The sequence below is a fragment of the Colletes latitarsis genome, chromosome 6 (assembly GCF_051014445.1).
Source record: "Colletes latitarsis isolate SP2378_abdomen chromosome 6, iyColLati1, whole genome shotgun sequence".
In the NCBI taxonomy this organism is placed as follows: Eukaryota; Metazoa; Arthropoda; class Insecta; order Hymenoptera; family Colletidae; genus Colletes; species Colletes latitarsis.
In genome coordinates this window covers 10,834,373-10,854,627 of record NC_135139.1, presented here as the reverse complement: position 1 = coordinate 10,854,627, position 20,255 = coordinate 10,834,373, and the positions used below count along the sequence as shown (strand labels likewise).

At 35.1% G+C, this 20,255-nt stretch overlaps 2 protein-coding genes across 4 annotated transcripts in view; one reads left to right on the top strand and one right to left on the bottom strand.

The window, feature by feature from the left end:
* Positions 1-1,606: 1,606 nt before the first annotated feature.
* Positions 1,607-8,673, top strand: Dlic (dynein light intermediate chain). Of its 2 annotated transcripts, none has more exons than XM_076767490.1 (10): positions 1,607-1,978; positions 2,171-2,244; positions 2,756-2,872; positions 2,958-3,188; positions 4,430-4,640; positions 4,727-4,915; positions 4,984-5,098; positions 5,159-5,275; positions 6,735-6,888; positions 7,250-8,673. In XM_076767490.1, the coding sequence occupies exons 1-10, from the start codon at positions 1,890-1,892 to the stop codon at positions 7,363-7,365; spliced, it is 1,413 nt and encodes a 470-aa protein (XP_076623605.1). In that variant the 5' UTR covers positions 1,607-1,889; the 3' UTR covers positions 7,366-8,673. The 2 variants fall into 2 exon arrangements, with proteins under 2 accessions (XP_076623605.1, XP_076623604.1); XM_076767489.1 differs by having other exon boundaries at positions 1,609-1,978; positions 5,159-5,299.
* Positions 8,674-9,021: 348 nt separating this feature from the next.
* Positions 9,022-20,255, bottom strand: part of Mib1 (E3 ubiquitin-protein ligase mind bomb 1) — a 642,152-nt gene continuing 630,918 nt past the window's right edge. The window contains exons 10-15 of one of the 2 annotated variants that reach the window (XM_076767466.1): positions 16,375-16,594; positions 15,236-15,546; positions 14,754-14,928; positions 13,934-14,135; positions 13,476-13,633; positions 9,022-13,331 (exon numbers count right to left, since the gene is read on the bottom strand). In XM_076767466.1, the coding sequence (XP_076623581.1) occupies positions 13,191-13,331; positions 13,476-13,633; positions 13,934-14,135; positions 14,754-14,928; positions 15,236-15,546; positions 16,375-16,594 (1,207 nt within the window). In that variant the 3' untranslated portion in view covers positions 9,022-13,190. The remainder of the gene's footprint in view (positions 13,332-13,475; positions 13,634-13,933; positions 14,136-14,753; positions 14,929-15,235; positions 15,547-16,374; positions 16,595-20,255) is intronic. The other variant, XM_076767467.1, reaches the window with a different exon arrangement.

Here is a 20,255-nt window from a genome sequence, read left to right as displayed (position 1 = left end):
CCAGCAGAGGAAAGCAGTAATCAGGAGCAGTCAGTAACAGTCGCTGTATGGTGTCAAAAGTTGTCGGGAGTTCTGTACTTTTGTCAACACTGGTCATCAGAGGTCATCAGAGGCAACTAGAAACCAGGAGTAATTTGCAGAGTTCAGTAATGAACTCTAGGAAAGGCAAGTAAAAATACCTGGGCAGTCGAGATTCCGAATCGTATGCCGTTGACGTGAGGTCGGATTTCAGTTGTTCAAGAGCGAGAAGGCAAATGTGAGCCTGCCTCTCTTAACTCCCATGAGACCAGAGATGACAGATCACGCGTATTACGTGAGTTTGTAGTGTTTCGGAAAGTCGACAAAGGTAAACTGACTGCTTTCCTTCAAGAGTCTCTCAAACGAGAGAGAAAGGCTCACATTTGCCTTCTCGCTTTTAACAACTGAAATCCAACCTCCCGTCTACGGCATACGATTTGGAATCTCGAGCCGAGATTCTCGACTGCCCAGGCATTTTTACTTTCCGACCTATGTAGGCCCACATAAGCAAAGTACCCATAATGAAAAAAAATTTTGTAAAATTTATTTTACGGAAATACACGTTTTAAGATCCCCTGATTATATTTTAATTATTGAAAAAAAAGAAATTTTTTTTTATTATTCCTATGTATGAGCGTACATATGTATATTATTAATACGATTTTCCAAAATCAAAATACGTTAAGTATTTTTGAATTTCCTTACAAGCCTCTGCTGATCATTGCTGACAACTGCTTGTATTTCTGCTTACTAATGACTTCAGTCAGCTTCCGTTGGTTTTTGCTGGCCTCTGCTGGCTTCTGCTGACTAATGGTTCCTGTTGATCACTGCTGACCTTCGTTGACAACTACTGACATGATACACATGTATTAAATCTTTGTATAATGTAAATCTACGGCAATAAATGATATAATTTAAAGAATTCTATGTGTTCCCATCATTTTTACATTTTCTTTCCTCTCTCACACACTCTCCCCATTATTCCCTTAGCTATAAGATACATGCCATTTCTTTGCAAGGCCGCCAGCATGTTGGAAATGTTCCGGGCACTTTGGAAATCCGGATGGCAAAACGCCCAAGTTTGTCGAAGAATAGTTCGTTACCTTCAACGCTAGATGGCGCGTATTTATCGTTCTCAAACCCCCTGGTGCTAAAACGCCCAAGTTTGTCGTGGAATAGTTCGTTATGTTCAACGATAGATGGCGCATACTTATCGACCTTAAACCCTCTGGTGCTAAAACGCCCAAGTTTATCGTGGAATAGTTCGTATCGTCCACGCTAGATGGATTTCTCGACAAACTTGGGCGTTTTAGCACCAGAGGGTTTGAGGTCGAAAAATAAGCGCCATCTATCGTTGAAAATAACGAACTATTCCACGCAGCAAACTTGGGCGGCTCTCTCGACTCCCATGAGGCGGTCCGAAATTACTTCGGCTAGCTTCGGAAAATCGAGAAGAGAGCATGTATCAGTTTGCCTTTGTCGACTTTCCGAAACTCCACCGTTAAGGAAGGTTATAATACTCGGTTTTTCCCGGCTTGATTTGCCCGCGTTGAATTTCATACAATAGTAATATACATTATAAAACGCGAATTCGTTTGAATCTCGTTTGCTTGAATCGCGGACTCGATGGTGATTAATCCAGTTCTAATATATTCCTGTCGCGTCGCTATGTGCACTAAACCCGAATTCACGCGATAGCGTAACACTAGTATACTTATATACTTTACTCTCATTCCGTTTTTAAGTTGAACGATCAATAAAGTCATTCTGAGTGAAGTTGAGTACAAGCCACACGGTGCCCTCACGCGCAGTTTGTGCACAATCGATAGCATTTCGTTTCTGTCCATTTCTGTCATTCTGTCAAATGGATAATGGCAGCGATGGCGATTGATATGATGTTGCAAAGCAATAGGCTTCAGCCAAAAAATAAAGAGGATGCAGAGAATAAAGACAATTTGTGGTATGTCAAAAGAACTTTACTTTCGTAAATATCGTAATGTAGATTATACGTATATTCATAAATAACTAGTACGTAAGTATTTCGATGTGTTCTTCGTATGCCACATATCACAAATAAGAATGTTAGCTTTCAAGTGATTTTTGATTAGAATTGTCTGATAACGTATGTTATTTTCTTTTGTTTTTTTTACAGGTCCTCTATTTTAGCCGAAGTACAAAATAGTGGCAACAACAAGTTACCTTCCAATAAGAATATACTCGTTTTAGGTAAACATGAGTCATTCCTTTCCTTCATTAATTCTGTTCTAAGACGTTATGTGATTTAATTTAGATATCGCTTTATCTAATAATATATTTATTTCTTTAATGTTTAAATGTATATTTTGGTGACTATATTGTATAATTAGTTAAATATTTTATTTTCGATATTTAATGTAAAGCCAAGAGACCATGGCTAACAAGCCATGCATTAGGTTCACCTAGTCTCATTTATCAGTTTGCAAAGGTGTTCAGAATTGCTTTGAGTGCACAAAGAAAATATAGCAAAGCACCATCGTGCATGAGCCACAAGTTACTTCTAATATAGAGCGGTGCATTATGATAATATTCATATAATAAAAACATAGGATATAATAATCTTTACTATTTTTTAGCTTATATAAGATTCTGAAAATGTTAAAAATTTTTAGAGTTACCGTTTTGTAGAAAAATAATATTTTAATATTGCTTGAAATAATATACTCTGCATGTAATTGATACAAAATTTATTTATTTATAGGTGATAATGAAAGTGGAAAGACAACACTCATTGCCAAATTGCAAGGTGTTGAAGATCCAAAAAAAGGGTCTGGTTTAGAATTTGCATATATTGATGTGAGAGATGATTATAGAGATGGTAATAGTAATTTAAAGTTAATAATATTCTTTGATCATGGAAGATAAGAGATTGTAAAGTAATATCAGTTGAAATTTTTATTTAGATCAAACTAGATTATCTGTATGGGTATTGGATGGGGATCCTGGTCATGCAAATCTTTTGAGATTTGCTTTAAATGGAGAAAGGTTTCCACATACGCTTGTTATGTTAGTAGCTGCAATGACTACCCCATGGGATATTCTTAATCAACTTCAATCCTGGGCTGCCCTTTTGGGGGATCATATTGATAAATTACCATTAGATAATGATACTAGACAACGATGTAGACAACTAAGTGAGTACATTTTTGCATATTATGCTTTACATATACATACAGGGTGTTCGACCAACCCTGGGAAAAATTTTAATGGGGGATTCTAGAGGCCAAAATAAGACGAAAATAAAGAATACCAATTTGTTGATGAAGGCTTCGTTAAACAGTTATTAACGTTTAAATTTCCGACTGTACTGAATTTTTTTCTCGAAAATGCGCAAAATTTTGGGGGTATGTATATTGAAAAAAATGATTGTAATTGACCCCCGTAATCAAAAATAATTTTTTCAGAACGAGTTGAAATTTTTTTTTTTCGTCGAAAAATTTAGGCACCTACCCCCTGTTGGTTTTTCTTAAAAATTCTTTTTTCATTTTTAGTAATTTTGTTTGACGCCCTACAGAAAAGTTGTCTAATACTTTTTTGTAGGTACTCATGAGCTCTACTTCAGAAAAAAGTTTCATTGAAATATATTCACAATTGTAGGAGTTATGGCTGTTTGAAAATTGGACCATTTTTATGGGGTTTTTCTCATTTTGCGGGATCAAGGACCAACTTTTCGAATATTTTTGCGGTTTATACATATTCTCCGCCAAAATACGCGTAGTTTGCTTTTTTAAACATTAAAATCGTCCAATCTGTTCAGAAGTTATGACGTTTTAAAGATTCGCATGAAAATTCGGGCAGACATTTCTGGCCAGAAATCATATTTTCGGCAAGGAATTTTTTTGTCGAAACTGAGTAGGATTTCGGGGGTATGTTTATTGACCAAAAATGCTTGCAATTGACCCTTGCAACTAAAAATAATTTTTCCAAGACGATTCGAAAGTCTTTTTTTCCACCCAAAACTTTCAGCACTTACCCGATTTTTTTTCTCGAAAGTGGATAGGATTTCGGAGATATGTGTAATGACAAAAAATGATTGTAATTGACCCCCGCAACCGAAAATAATTTTTCCAGAACGATTTGAAATTTTTGAATTTAATTGTTAATAACTTTTTAACGAAGCCTCCATTAACAAATTGGTATTCTTTATTTTCGTCTTATTTTGGCCTCTAGAATCCCCCATTAAAATTTTTCCCAGGGTTGGTCGAACATCCTGTATAGTAAAGTCTCGATTATCCGAGGTAATGCGGACCGCGATTTCCTATGAAAATTGAAAACTCTGATAATACGGAAAGATCGAGTGTTTACGAATTATGTTAGAAAATCTCGAAAATCATTTTGTGTGAAGGGGTTAACAATTTATTTCTCGTATATTTAGATGTCAAAAAATGGCAAGATTACACAGAGCCTGGGGACGAGTTAGATCCCGGTAGTCCTTTACGACGCACTAGTCGTAATCTTGATGATGAAACAATTGATAATTTACCATTACCAGAAGGAGTACTTACAACAAATTTAGGCCTAGATGTTGTTGTTGTTATTACAAAAACTGATTATATGTCCACTCTCGAAAAAGAACACGACTACAAGTAAGGCGCATTAAAATTAACAAGTGACGCTATTAAAATGAATGCTAATAAATTATTCGATCAATAAACTTGATTTTTCTTTATAGAGATGAGGATTTTGATTTTATGCAACAGTGGATAAGGCGATTTTGCTTGCAATATGGTGCAGGGTTATTCTATACATCGGCAAAAGAAGACAAAAACTGTGATCTGCTTTATAAATATCTTACGCATAGAATTTATTCATTGCCGTTTAGAACGCCTGCTTTAGTTGTTGAAAAAGACGCAGTACTTATGTACGTACTTTATTTCGATCGAACATTCATATATACTTACTATGTTCTTAACATTGTTGTAATTATAGACCTGCTGGTTGGGATAATATGAAAAAGATCAGTATTCTCCATGAAAATTTGCAGTCAATGAAACCGGATGATTATTATCGTGACGTTATTGTACAGCCACAAACTAATAGAAAGGTACGTATATACAAATTTAGAATTTTATTACAAAAAATACATTATATTTTTGTTAAATAGTGTGTGACCAGGGAAGTAGAAATACAGGCTGAAGAGGAGCAAGCCTTCTTAGCCAAACAACAAGCTGCATTATTTGGTCTAAAAGATCCAACACGTTCGCCAACATTCAGGAACCAGGCAAGCAACGACCTAGTTATTCAGGTTATACCATTTATAATTGGAGCATGCTTTTCATGTTACATGCAGTTAATTAATCATTTATCATTGAATAATGACGTTTTTGTGGCTAATTTATACAGCGACATCATGTGCGCAGTTACCATATCCACCTCTTCATGAATAATGCTTACCCGTATTAAAACATCTAATTTTGACATTTTTAGTACCCCGAAAATATCTGTTTTTGACTTTGATTAATTTTTTCAGCGAATGTGGTTTTACCATTGTGAGATGCAATTACTTAATACATGGCATTTACATTTCACCATCAGTTTTTGTGTACATTGATCTTAACATTGTATGTTATACACCTTAACATTTTAAGATCATTGCGTGTTTTTTCATATGTGTCGTTAATTTGTCTAGATGTATCCGCATTGTTTAAGGGAGTTGTCAAAATTCAAAGTTTTAAATATCGATCTCTCTTTAATCTCAATTTTTTTGGAAGTGAATAATTATAACGCAAACCTTCGATTCGCGGAACAATACAATCATAAAACAACACCTGGTATCAATACTTACAATCTGCACAGTCGGTTCTAGGAGTTGTTCCTGCAACAAATTAAAAGGGTTAATCGCGTCGTCAAGACTAGGATAGTTGTTATCGCGATACAAAAAGTCATCGAAAAAATTTCGATTGGTGTGAGTACAACACTACACATACACCGCGTAATTGAACCACGTTCCATTGCAATATCGATCATTCGAGATAATAACTCTCAAATGTATTACTTTGGCGGTTGAACGTTGCGGCGAAATGCGTCACGAAGGTCAGTCTTGGGTTTTACAACCCCAATTTGAAATTACGTCTATATTTGTATTCCTCGGATTAAATTGATTGTCAATTTATTTTCCGTAGATAGCAAAAGTACCTCGATTTACTACCTAATACAGTAATAACATATCTATCTGCATGCTGTTCGGAATTCGGAGTTGATTTTTCAAATTTTTCAAATTTTTCGATAAATCAGTATACATATATAACAATCTCAAAAAAGTTTTCGACAATTTTGAGACTTGACTACCCCCTTAATGTTTATATTTTCATTTGTTTTAGTCCATAGTTTCTAATTGTATAACTATACAATATGATTGTTCTATAATGAATAACACATGAAATAATACTTTGGATCCTTCAATTTTAGAATGTAAATTGATAGTTACGTTAACATGTTAATATGTATATTTTATTACATTTAGAGTATATAGAAAATGTATTTGCATACAGGAGTTTTTGATACTTTGTTCCATTAATAGTACCATGAATTTAAAATATGTATAATGTTGTTCATTGGATAGGATTGCTATGTGCTTTTTATAGTTAACTCTTGAAAGCATGTTCTAATCTATGTGGTATGATCTGTCATTGTTATGACAGGAAATTCTAGTTTGCGAATACTAAATATTTTTCAAATAGGTGGCTTCACAAAATAAGAAATTGGATCCTAAAGCTGCTGGGAACGCGCAAGCCGGAGAAGGTGTTTTAGCTAACTTTTTTAATTCCCTTCTCCATAAAAAGACCGGATCGCCTGGACCACCGGGTAGTGTAGGCACGAGTCCAATAAAAATTGGTAAATATCATAATCTATTATGGCAGTGGTTCTTAACCTTTTTCCTCCATGGATCTTTTCTGGCAGTCTAATGGAGCTCGTGGACACTTTCTATGCAATGTTCCCCAGAATAACATTTTTAAATATTAGTTAAACCAATGCTTCTCAAACGGTGTCGAATATCCCGATTTGATCAGATATAATGCATCAAACAAGATGAAAAATTACATCGATAAATGTTTAAAATTTCTACGTGTAAGTTTGTGAACCCACAGATATCTATGTACAGCCCTTTTGAAGTCCATGGATCACAGATTAAGAATCGCTGTGCTATGATATTTCAGTATATCATGTTTGCTAATATTTTTATCCTCCATCTTAGATAGCCCACCAGTAGACAAAGCGGCCATGTGTAATGATGCTGCGGTGGAATTAGATCGTTTGATTAGAGCAAAGAAAATCTCACCTCCCAATTTAAATTCCTCGTCTGAATGTTGAATAAACCTTATTTTCTTTGCGACCCATTCACTGAATTACAAACTATTTATATTAGTAAAATCTCGGAGACATCTAAGTACACATCGGGCGTGATGTGTGATATTTATCACATTTATGGTATTCTAAATGACTGCGCTAATGGTATTGAGCATTGTCATTTGTATTTATCAAACGCATTTGATGCACATAGAAATTCCTAATAGCTTATTTTTAATAATGTACCACATATTGTGATTTAACGAACAATTTCATTGTTTATTAATTTAAATCAGTTTTTTCTCTTAAAAACAAAGTTTTATTATTAGTTCGTACATACATTATGCAAAGCACAAATACTTAATTGCATTTTATAAAAGGAAGAGATAGCATGATGTTAGAATTTTATGAATTTGTTATAGTATATTTATTAATTTATGAAGTGAAGCACAATCAAGTGAAAATTTATAAAATAATTATTTTTTCTTCATTAAAATAATAATTTCTTTAAAATATATCGCACGCCTTTTATTTATATAGTAGAATTAATTGTCCTGTATTGTTTGAATAATATTTTTAGTATACCTTTTTTAAACGATTAAATGTAATGAAAAATTGACGTGGGTCGCAAAGAATTAACATTTAATTCACCAAGGACATTATAATTCAATTAAAAAATAAATAAAAAACAAAGGAACAGTACATAAGTATATTGTCACACTTACTAACAGACTTATTTGTTGCGTTTGATTAAATGCGAATATTGATGCAAAATAACAATTAGAGAATTATTAAATTAATATAATTATATATTTAACATAGTAGTACATTCGAATTATGCTTACGCACATGTCCGTATACCTTGTTATAATTAATTATTTAATGATTGCCCATTGGAGATGAGAGAATCTTTTGTGGTATTTTTAAAACAACTCGTACTTCCGTTTTCTTTAATAAAAATATATTCTTATTTATGTAATATCACTCTCGTTGACATAACTCGGCTAATGAATCATCTCTTATATTCGGTCTAATTTATAAAGTGCCGTTATTATCGTAAACGAATTGTATGAATACGTGAGGTAGAATTTTATACGAGTTAACGTTAGATTTGTGCGTGGTTTCTTTACCAAAGATGCAGAGCCTATCTTTGGCTTCAAGAATATAACGCGATATAAAATTGGTGTGCATGTTTATGAAGTGAGTGTAAGTGTAACATGTAACTTCTTTATCAACTTCTAAAAGAATTTTATGTAAAGGGAAAGAATTTGTTATTCAGTTATATGTCGCTTTCTGTATATGAAGTAATTTAAATTCTTGATTAAAAATGAATGATTTTTCATAAATTTATTATAAACCATACCAAGTCAACGAAGAATATCCTTCTTTATGTCTGCTTCGTGGTAGTGCATAGTAGAGGGACCCATGAAATATGCGTGTTTTATTGTCCTAGACAAAAATGAGATACACTATGAGTGGTGACGGGAACTTCGTAAATCTTGAAGAAAAAATCTGCGATCTTTGATTTATGGTTTGATTGTCCCATACAGTTGCAACATATTCGCAATCAAATTCGCCGTATCGAAAGGGTTAAACATCGCGCTGTGGAAGACGGTCCCCCTTAATTTCATAGTTTATACATATAAATTTTTAGAGAATCAGTATTTTTGTAAGGCTTGAGATGTTTTTATTGTTATAATTGAATACAATTACACGCACAGTGTAATAAAATAATACAAGTAAATGATAGTACATGTAAATTGCTGTGATCAAAGTATTCGCGTTACAACCTGATTTCGTCAAAATTACGGACGATGGGATCTATGATCAATTAATTAATTGAAGCGATGATATCGAGAATGGAAACGTAAAGGCAAGTTTTTAAAATATTTCTTTAATATTGTCAATACTTCGTGACATAGAGACAGAGATGCTAGACGGAGCCCCGGGTGCACCGGAGACACCTCATTCCACTTTCTCACACTACGCTAGATCACGCGTACGTGAGTTCATATAATTTCGGAGAGTCGACAAAGGCAAACTGATACATGCCCTCTTTCTCGTGGGAGTCGAGAGAGGAAGGTTCATATTTGCCCTTCTCGCTCTTGAACAATTGTACGTGCACATAATGAAAAAAAATCGATTTCTGACAACTTGGGACAACATATAAAGGCTGCTACTGGCTACTGTTGGCCTCTGCTAGTCTGCTGGCTCCTGCTGACCACTGCTAACAACAGCACACGACTTCTGACAACTGTTGACAACACATAACGACAGCTACTGACTATTGCTGACCATTACTGACAACAGCAGGCATCTCCTGACAATTCCTGGTAACACATAACCACAACTACTGACTATTGCTGGCCACTGCCGGCCCCTACTAACCTCTGCTGATCTCTACTTGCCCCTGCTCACTACTGCTGACCACTGGTGACAATATATAATATAACACAGCTACTGGCTATTGCTAACCTCTGCTGACAACTACTGACATGATATATATGTAATAACGTTGTGTAATATAAATCTACGGCAATAAATGATACAATTTCAAAGAATTTAAAGTGTTCTCATCATTTTTACCTCTCTTTTCCTCTCCAAATCACCGAAATACCTCCACTGGGAGGGGCCTGAAAAGGCACGGCGCGGCGGGGGACCCCGCCAAGCGCTTGAGGATGGTCACCATGGAGTTTTAGGCGGTAAGAGTCTGAAATTACCCGCTAGCCCTCCTTTCAAACGGGCTCGTGGGTGTCTATGAGGATTTCCCCACGTACAAAAAAAAAAAGTTGAGGCATGTAGAGACCAGTAGAGTTGGCAGAAGTATCAGAAGTGGTCATTAATGGTCAGCAGAGGCCTGTAGGAAAATTCAAAAGTACATGTTACTTTATGATGGACTATACCGCTATCGATGACCAGAATGCTCAAGCTTGTCGAGAAGTACTCCGTTCCATACAACGGTAGATGACGTGCAAAATCTAAAAATTGTTAGTTTCATTTAACTTTTTCATACGATTGCTATGTCCGTTATGAGAAGGCAAATGTTAGCCTTTCTCTCTCGACTCTCACGAGACGGTCCGACATTACTTCGGGCAGCTTTGGAGAATCGAGAAAGAGGACATGTGTCAGTTTGCCTTTGTCGACTCTCCGAATTCTACGAGCTCACGTACATACACATGATCTGGCATAGTGTGAGAAAGTGGAATGAGGTAGCATCGTCTGGCATCTCTGTCATGATACTACAATATTTTTTCTCGACCCTATGACACTTCTATTGGTGTGTTTACAATTCTTCTTTTAAATGCAATTAATTAGTATCTCTAAATGAAGAATCATTTTACAGAAATACTATGATAACAGGAATGGCTTAAAAGCTACATGTCACTGAAATTTATATCTTGTATCATAATATTCAAGACTCCAAATTAGTGTAATTATTCTTAATATAACAAATAGACAATAACTAATCAAAGTTTTTTTTATATCGATTTTAATTAATAAATAAAGTCCCTTAAATTTGTTCAAATATAAAAATGCATATTAATAATGTTTTCGAACGTATTGTTAATTTTATATTTTGTTATATAGTATTTAAGTAAATGTGGTAATTGTGAAGGATTTAATTTTGCAAGTAGTGGAGTCTTGAATTAGATTTCAGTGTCTAATATTTTTTAATTATTGAGCTACCTATTTTAAGTCTAATTAATAAGATTCCTATTCTAAATATAATAACTGTCTCGCAAAAACGTTTAAAAAGGAGTTGTAAATGGAAGAGCAAGGAAACAATAGCTAAAGTATTGCATACATTCTAAAGAAATTCAAAATAAAAATTAAACATTTTGGGTAAGATCATGGTCTACGTTGTGCGTTATTATTTTTATTATTTAGAAAACGTTTATTCTAAACGTTTATTGTAAAGCAATATATAAGCATCAATTTGAATATGTTATTCAAAAAGAAGGAAAACAATTTATACCATATACACTGTGATGAATCAATCACATCTTTGTATCATAAAACAAACTCATGATCATTCCCTATAAAAACGTACATAATTCAATTTTAAAGAAATGTCAGTTGGTGAATTTAATTACTGTAATTAATAGTTGGAAGTTTATAATTTTTACAAAAATGAATATCCTTTGAAAAAAAGGATAATGAATCAATAATAAAGCAAGACACTAAACGCTAATAATACAATTATAATATTTATGTCGAGAGCAGGATTACTTATTTATAATGCTACACTTTATTTTCGATACTACAACAAAATTTCTTATGAGTACATCGTCAATAAGCAATATTCTTTCTCATGCGTTTTTCAGATTAATCTATGACGTTTGTACAGAATAATAAGATATAGATCATTTGAATATCGATCTTGAATTTATAGGTATAGAAAAATGTATAGAATTAAATTTAGTTGGCTTTATAGATCAAAATGAAAATTTTCTTTCAACGTTTAGTTTCTTTAAGGTTATGAATGTTTTCAATGATTTTTTCTATTAAGGAAAATCGAATTATTTTTGTTGTCCAATAAGACATGGATAGTTGTACACCCCATACTTATGCAAATAATTATTAATTATGATTTTTTTAATATTAACTTTAAAGTCATTCTTCAAATATGAAATATAAAATTATTTCGAATTACGTTGATCATAACGATTAACTTCTTTAAATATTTCATAATTAGATGTTCAATGATAAACTAAATTTTCTATTGCTTACAAAACTACTTGGCACTATCCATTGTCGTTGTAAGTATCAAAACTGCGAATAATAGTCCTGTTTATGTAGTTTCAAGTAGGGAAAGCAGATGCAGCTGTATTAATTATTAGGCTGAGAAAAGAATAGGTCGAACATATTTACAAGAAATTTATGCACAGTGACTGCAGGACAAGAGAATTATATACTATAAAATCTGTTACAAAAAAGAATTAATAACAAACACAAAAGAGCTCTTGTAACAAAAGGCAAGAGCATAGAATGCATATTTAATATAACGTAAAATAGATAATACAATGCTGAAATTCCAGCATCATTGCTTAACTATCACTATTGCAAAATACAAATTTTCTTGTCCCACTGAGATTGATTTTACCCGATTAAGGAAAGCAAAAGCTTCGTGAAAGATTTGCTGGCTTGACTCTGTAGCAAATTGTAGTTTAACAATACCATTCGTAGTACTGTTTGAATTTTTATCGAATATAGTCAAATGACAATTGTGCGTACAAGTTATGTACCGCGGTAATTGTAAACATCAGTATGAATACATGGAAATGTCTTAAATGTGCTTATCGACTAATGATAATTACTAGAAGACAATTGTCTATTTATTATTGATTATATGTCGGATAAAATTAATTGAAGAAAGAAAGGAAACATAGCACTGCTTATACTTATTAGACAGTGACCAATTTCTTTCATACTTCACTATAATTATTACGTCCATTTCGTGTTTTGCGTGATGCGCAGTCAATAATCTATTTCGATTGATCGATCAATTATAATTGTGTCGCATAATTAAGAGTCGAAGTTTTCAGTTTCGTGAAGAAATGAAGTTCTTCCTTCAGTTACTCTTTTCTAATAAAAAAACAATTAAATATTGCGTCGTAGAATAAATTTACAAATGTAACGTAAACGGAAGTTAGTTTACGAATTAATCTAAAAATATTATTCGTTATTCAGCAACAAAATTTGCCCAGCTCTGGTTATAATAATACTTCAGATCTCGAAACTTTAAAGTGGTATAAAATTTGTGTCTGAATCGACGCAATATTTAATTATTCTTTTAATCTTTTACCTATACAAAACTCCGGCCTGAAACAGTATTCAGTTTCCTATGTTTAATAGAGTAAAATCCGTCTATCTACCGCCTTCCGGCATATCGGGCACTCTGACATCCGGTCTCCACACATTTGGCAGGTTCCGTGGCCGCATAGGAATATCATGTTCTTCAAACGATCCAAGCAAACTGGACACATGGTCTGTAAAAATTAAATATACTTGCTCGTTCAAGCGAATTCGTTAATTGAGTTCGATTTGTGGGAACGATCGAGTAAATTGCCAGATTTAATTAGGTAAATGCTACCTTGAATTAATCGGTTAATTTGCACAATTTAAGCGTTTACCTGTTCCTTGATGTCCTGAAGTTGTTGTTCAAGTTTCTCTATATCGCTGAGAGTTTTATCTATGCTTCCGTTGTTCATGAGAGGTTCCCCGTTTCCGGTAGTTTGTTTGCTCGTTGTTGGTTCTTCCTCTGGATCGCTTTTTACCTCCGAGATAGTACCTTTTCATAATAAAATAATGTAAAGTACAAAATGTTTCCCATTATATTTCATAAAAATTGAATTGTCGCTTTAGTAGTAAAGATGTTTATATGAAATAAATTCGTTTCGAGTATCGAAAGTTACAATACTAATATGTAGGCAAACGCGTATCAAACAAAATGGTGGTTATATTGAGTAATAATATTAAATTTCAACGGAGTTACGTTCCTTCTATGTGAACGGACCAAAATGGCGGAAACTTTCAGGATGACACAAGTCTTTGAAACAATCTTTTCGATCGGCTAAAATAGCATTTGTACCTGAAGTATTGCAGCCTTTAACGTAAGTGACGTCTCCTCCTCCACCGCAACAGAGGGACAACGGCACCATGTGTTGAATCTGAGCTCTGCATTGGACGCATTTCTTCATAAGCGCAGCGCAACCTTCGCAAGCGCACATGTGTCCACACGGACGAAACAGTACGCCAGCCTTACGATCAGAACAAACGACACACTCCTCAATCTGTAAACAAGTAATCTCGTTTTTGTTAATGTTGTTAATTGGATCTATTCATTTTCATAACTGGACTCGTAACACGGATTAGAGTTGGCTATTTACAGGGGGATAGTCGTCGACATTGCTTTTGAAACGATAGTAGCTGTAAGTTATAGTATATACTTAATATTAACAAATCTTAATAGGTTTCTTCACAATTCGTTTTCAAGATTTTTTTATTTAAAGTTAAGAAATTATTTAAATTTACTTTAGACAACAGGATGTGATTAAGTTAAGCTTTTGGTACTGGGTTCGAATCCCCGAAGTTACTTTTCTTTTTTTATTATATTGAAATGCAAGACTATATTTTATTTATTATGTATATATGACATAAATAATTCTTTCACTTTGTACGTATCAAACTTTAAATAAAAATATCTCGAAAACACTAGGTCCATTGTGAAGAAACCTATTAAGATTTTTTAATACGAGGTATACACTTACAACTATGTACTATCTTTTCGAAAGCAATGTCCACGACTGTAAGGTCTCCTTGTTAGATGAAGGATACATACATACTTGTTCTTGACCCATTACCAGGTACGAAGGTTATTCGTACAGAATTCTCACATGAAAATGCCTTACCTTCATTCTGGACAGAACGTTCTCTCTGCAGATCAGACATTTCTTCACCCTTGGCGCACAAGTGTTGCAACAAGCGACATGTCCGCAGGGGCTGAAGAGCATTTCACGTTTTCCATCCGAGCAGACCAAACACTCGTCGATCGTCGCTGACGGGACTGTCGCTTCAATATTGTGTCTGAAAGTAAAATTCCAAATACAAATTTGTTCATCGAATTGTTAATTTTCAGTCAACGCCAAAGATGGGCATTTTTTAAGGTTCTCCTTTACATTTCAGGAGCATAGAATGCAACATTTAGCAACGAAGAGGTACAAATTAAACTGTTATTAAAATAAATTACTATAGGATTGACGACTTCATTCGACAAATGCCCAACACTGTCGTCTTTCGAACAGCGTTTACTTTCGAGGGCTCGTTCAAAGTCCCCAACGAACCGTGTGACGTTTCTCGTATTACAGGGATGGAAGAGAGTAGGATTACTAACGATTCTCTGTCCTTGTGGCAAGTAGTTAGCGTTTTGCAGAGATTCGGATCCGGACAGAGGTCAAGGGGAGTCTGTCCCTTCTTGTTCTTCAATTCCAGGTCGGCTCCATGGGCAGCGAGGAAGCAGGCAATGAACGAGCTACTCTTCTTGTCCTGGCCCTGCGCGCCCAGACCCATCAGGAGGCGTCCGACGTCCTGGACGTCCTGCAGCTGTCGCAGCTGCGACAACGTGTGATATCTCAAGGCTTCGTGAAGAGGCGTGTCGCCGTCCTTGTCGGCCACGTTCAAGTTGGCGCCCTCGCGTACCAGCAGCTGTACCAAGATTTACGATCCGCATTTAATTATCGAAAACCGATGCAAAATTAATCCGTTGTTTCAATAACACCTTAATATGTACGGGACAGTTTCCAACTACACGGACAACGGTAAATCCTGTATCCGCTTTGGAATATTGTTCCAGTTACAGCGGCGTTACCGGTTCTATGGTTCCATCTTTTAGCGTGAATTTGATTTTTTTAAGATTGCTCAAACTATCGCTTTATTGGCATCGAAGTTCAATGATAAGATTATGACGCTATTAGACTTTTTCTCGCGAGGCCATGTTAGTTTTTTGTTTATTCCAATAAATCGTTAACTGTTGACGATTTTAAAGCAATCATCCGTTTCATTAATGAGATACAGTCTGATTCGTGTGCTAGAGTTATCGAAAATTGGGTTTATCGTAATTCGAATGATATTCGTTTTATGATATTTTAATTCAAAATTCACGAACGAATCTAATAAAATTTTTATTCGTCATTTGGAAATAAAATAGGCGGTTTTACAGTTTAAGAAAATAATTGTTCTTCTTAGATAGAAATCTCTCATAATCGTTACTAAGACGACCGCAACAATTAATATTTCTATATTTTCATTAAAGAATCTTTTGAAGAATTTTACCCCGAAAAAATTGTTGAAAACGGCTTTTAAGTCGTCGAACGTTACGGTCGTTTTTCATCGAGGGAAGTATCGCGATTCTTTCCGAGGGAAAGCTCGACGTTTGAAATCTTTTTTCGAGAGAAACGTCGGGGAAATTTAGTGGACCATTTGGGGAATATCGGATCGTAGGCGAAATTCCTTTTCCCGGTGAAACAAACGTACACGAACGATCTGCGTGTGTTGTCGCTCGACGGCGAGATGCAGCGCGGTCTGCAAATTGACATTTTGCAAATCCAGGTCAGCTTTTCCAGCACGTGCCAGCTGTTCAGCAACTTCGACGTGATTGTTGAGGGCAGCCAGATGAAGGGCCGTGTAACCGTCGTCCTTTTTCTCGTCAACTATCCATGGTCGCGGAAGTTTGGAGAGGAGTACTCGCATCGCGCTGCAATCAGAAGAAAAAGTATCATCGCATCGAGGCACCACTCGTTACTGACGAATTTTAATTGCTGAAACTTTCCCGCATAACTGTAACGCGACAAAGAGGAAAGAATCTCGCAATATTTCCTGCTAATTTGCATCCAATACGGGACATTCGTTCGAAATGTTAGTATGGAATATTTAAAAAACCTAATTGATATCCAACTGGCTAACAATATATTAACGTTATTTTTATTCGATAAATATATAAAAAGAATACTTCAAATACATTTTCGAAATTTTTTGTCAGAATAATTATGCGAAGAAATTCGAACAGAAACTAGAATTTACAGGGTGTTCGGCCACCCCTGGAGAAAAATTTAATGGGAGATTCTAGAGGTCAAAATAAGACAAAAATCAAGAATACCAATTTGTTGATGGAGGCTTTGGTAAGAAGTTATTAACATTTAAAGTTCCGCTCGTACTGAATTTTTTTCTCGAAAATGCGCAGAATTTGGGGGGTATGTGTATTCACCAAAAATGATACTAATTGACCCCCGCAACCGAAAATAATTTTTTTAGAACGATTTGAAATTTTCTTTTTCGTCGAAAAATTTAGGCACCTACCCCCTGTCGATTTTTCTTAAAAATTCGTTTTTCATTTTTAGTAATTTTGTTTGACGCTGTACAGAAAAGTTGTTTAATACTTTTTTGTAGGTATCCATGAACTCTACTTCCTCACAAAATTTCAATGCAATATATTCACTATTGTAGGAGTTATGACTGTTTGAAAATTGGACCATTTTTATGTGGTTTTTCTCATTTTGCGGGATCAAGGACCAACTTTTCGAATATTTTTGCAATTTGTACATATTCTCCACTAAAATACGCGTAGTTTGCTTTTTTAAACATTAAAATCGTCCAATCCGTTCAGGAGTTATGACATTTTAAAGATACGCACGAAATTTTGGAGTAACATTTCTGGCCTGAAATTATATTTTCGGTAAGGAATTTTTTTCTCGAAAATGGTTAGGATTTCGAGGGTACGTCCATTGACCAAAAATAAATGTAATCGACCCTTGCAACCGAAAATAATTTTTTTAGAATGATTTGAAAAATTTTTTTTTCGCCAAAAAAAGCACCTACCCGAATTTTTTTTTCGAAAGTGGGTAGGAATTCGGAAGTATGTGTATTCATAAAAAATGACTGTAATTGATCTCCATAATCAAAAATAATTTTTCCAGAGTGATTAGAAATTTTTTAATAACTTTTTAACGAAGCCTCAGCCAAGAAATTGATATTCTTGATTTTCGTCTTATTTTGGCTTCTAGAATCTCCTATTAAAATTTATCCCACGGTTGACCGAACACCCTGTTTATGAAAAGAAGGAACCAATGACATATAGTTTAACAAACTATCAAACTTTTGAAGGAAGATTAAAAACTATTACGAGTAAAAGTACAGAGCAGATATCGAATCATAGCATTAACAGACGATTATCAATAAATCGATGCTGGTTGCAATTTCGAAAAGCGGAAATACAAGCAACTTAATGATCGTCGCCGTTAAGGCTCGTACAATACGCGATTAAAGCAGGTGGAACGGAAATCGCGATTTTCTCTCGCAAATTCAAAATGGATTTGTTATCAAAGGATGTGCAATCAATTACTTTGTTTGACAAACGTTTGTAATTCGATGCCGCATTATTGCTTCGCATTAGTGTCGCCGCGTGCAGTTAACCGATGATAAATCGTCCGAAATCAAACAGATATTCGTCGTCCGGGTATTTTCGGATCTGTCGATGCGAATAGTTTACGCGGAAATCAACTGAAATCCTTTCGGTTTATGACCGCGACATCATTAACAGACGCGATTGTTGATTAACACACCCCGTAAACTCTGATTAGTAATGGCGCCGTCCATAGATTATGTATTTAGTAACAGATGTTCACGATAGTGTGCCCACGATCTATATTGTTCCCGGTAACATTGCGAAATGGTCAAAATGTACATAGTTGCTACAATTAAGATTCCCTCTTTCCAGATCTCATTTACTGTATCGTGATTATTTGAAATTTTTACGCGTGCAAAATACAAAGAATTATAAGAACGATATTTAGGTTGAGAATCGGAGAATGTTTGTCAAAGTAATTTTCTAATTAGAGTGGTCACGCATCAAAGATTACGCAGCGGCATTTAAAAAAGAAAAGGCTAAGGTACACGTTGCAATTAGCGTATCTATATAACAATCGCGGTTCTAATTTCAGAAGTCGGTTTCGTCGTTGCTATCTTTGCTGCATGTTAATTATAAAGACTTGGTTTCACCGGTGTGCTCGAAAGACACTTCTAACTATGGTTGTTCCAGTTGGACCCCATGGAGAGACTTTCCTTGAGGCTACAGGCAGAAAGAGACATGACAGCTGTCCTCTGACAGGACCTCCTCGAGGCACCAGCACGGTTTGGGGCACGACAGGCATGCATATGTTTTTGTCCTACGCATATGTGCACGTGTTCGAACGCTTCACGTAGATTTTCGATAGACATCGAGCTTCCGTTTTTCGACCAAATCAATGTATTCCCAAACGCACCTGTCGTACAGGCAACGATACATTTTTTATCTTCAACGTTACGGTCATTATTGGAATTCATACATTTTTCCTTCGAAAGAACTGTTCGTTTATTTTTTTGCCTTTGGTTTAATTATATATTTTTCAACGACTGATACTATAAATCTATTTACATTTATTCATTTATTCATCAAAACGTCCTACCAATTGCACGGAGCCCCAATACTATCGTCGACCATTAAGCATTATTCATGATTCTATTTTTCGAAAAGTAATAAATCAAATATCAGAAATAATTTCCCAATGATTCTCAATAACGCAAGACAATTAATTTTTTTCAATGTTACAACTGACAAAGGACCGAATGCAAATACTTCGAGCAATTGATTTTCACAATTACAGAAGATAATTGTCAATTTGCGATCGTTAATCGATCGTAATTGCTAATCGTCGATTTGATTAAATTTTGCCCAACGTCGGTCTTCGGGTGTTTAATAAATAAATAAATGGGACGCCTTGTTTAATTTAATAAATCACCGATACAGGAAAATAGTGTTCGCGCAATTAACGTCGATTAAGTCCATTATTCGCGTCAGTTCGTATAATTGTCGTTTTACCGCGGAATCGATTTGCTCGCGCCTAACAGCCCTTTCCACCGTTTTATTCGATTTCTCGACGTCATTACGCATTTTACGTCTCTCCGTTTGCACCAGAAAGACCGCCACCCGGAGACTATAAAATTTTTATGGTGCTTCGGTGGCGTATTTTTTTATTAAGGCGAATCTCGAAGGGCCCGCGCTGCGGTTGAGTGCAGCTGCAATCACGAGCCCCCGTGCACCGACCGATTTTATCGGTATACATATTCAAAAGGGATCGAGTACCGCTGCTATGGCGTCAATAACCGTAAATTGATTAATTTGTCGGGAAGAATCGCTCTCTTTGCAGTTTTCGCTATTCGATTTCAATGCCTTATTAAGAGGAGAGCGTACAAATTCTCCAAGTTTCTCTGCTTTTTTATTTCCTATCTCTTCTGTAGATTTCTTGCAGTATTTTTACATCCTTCTTCATTTCTCTTTTCTCGTTCTTAGTGGCTCACCTCGTTCCACTTTAATATTTATT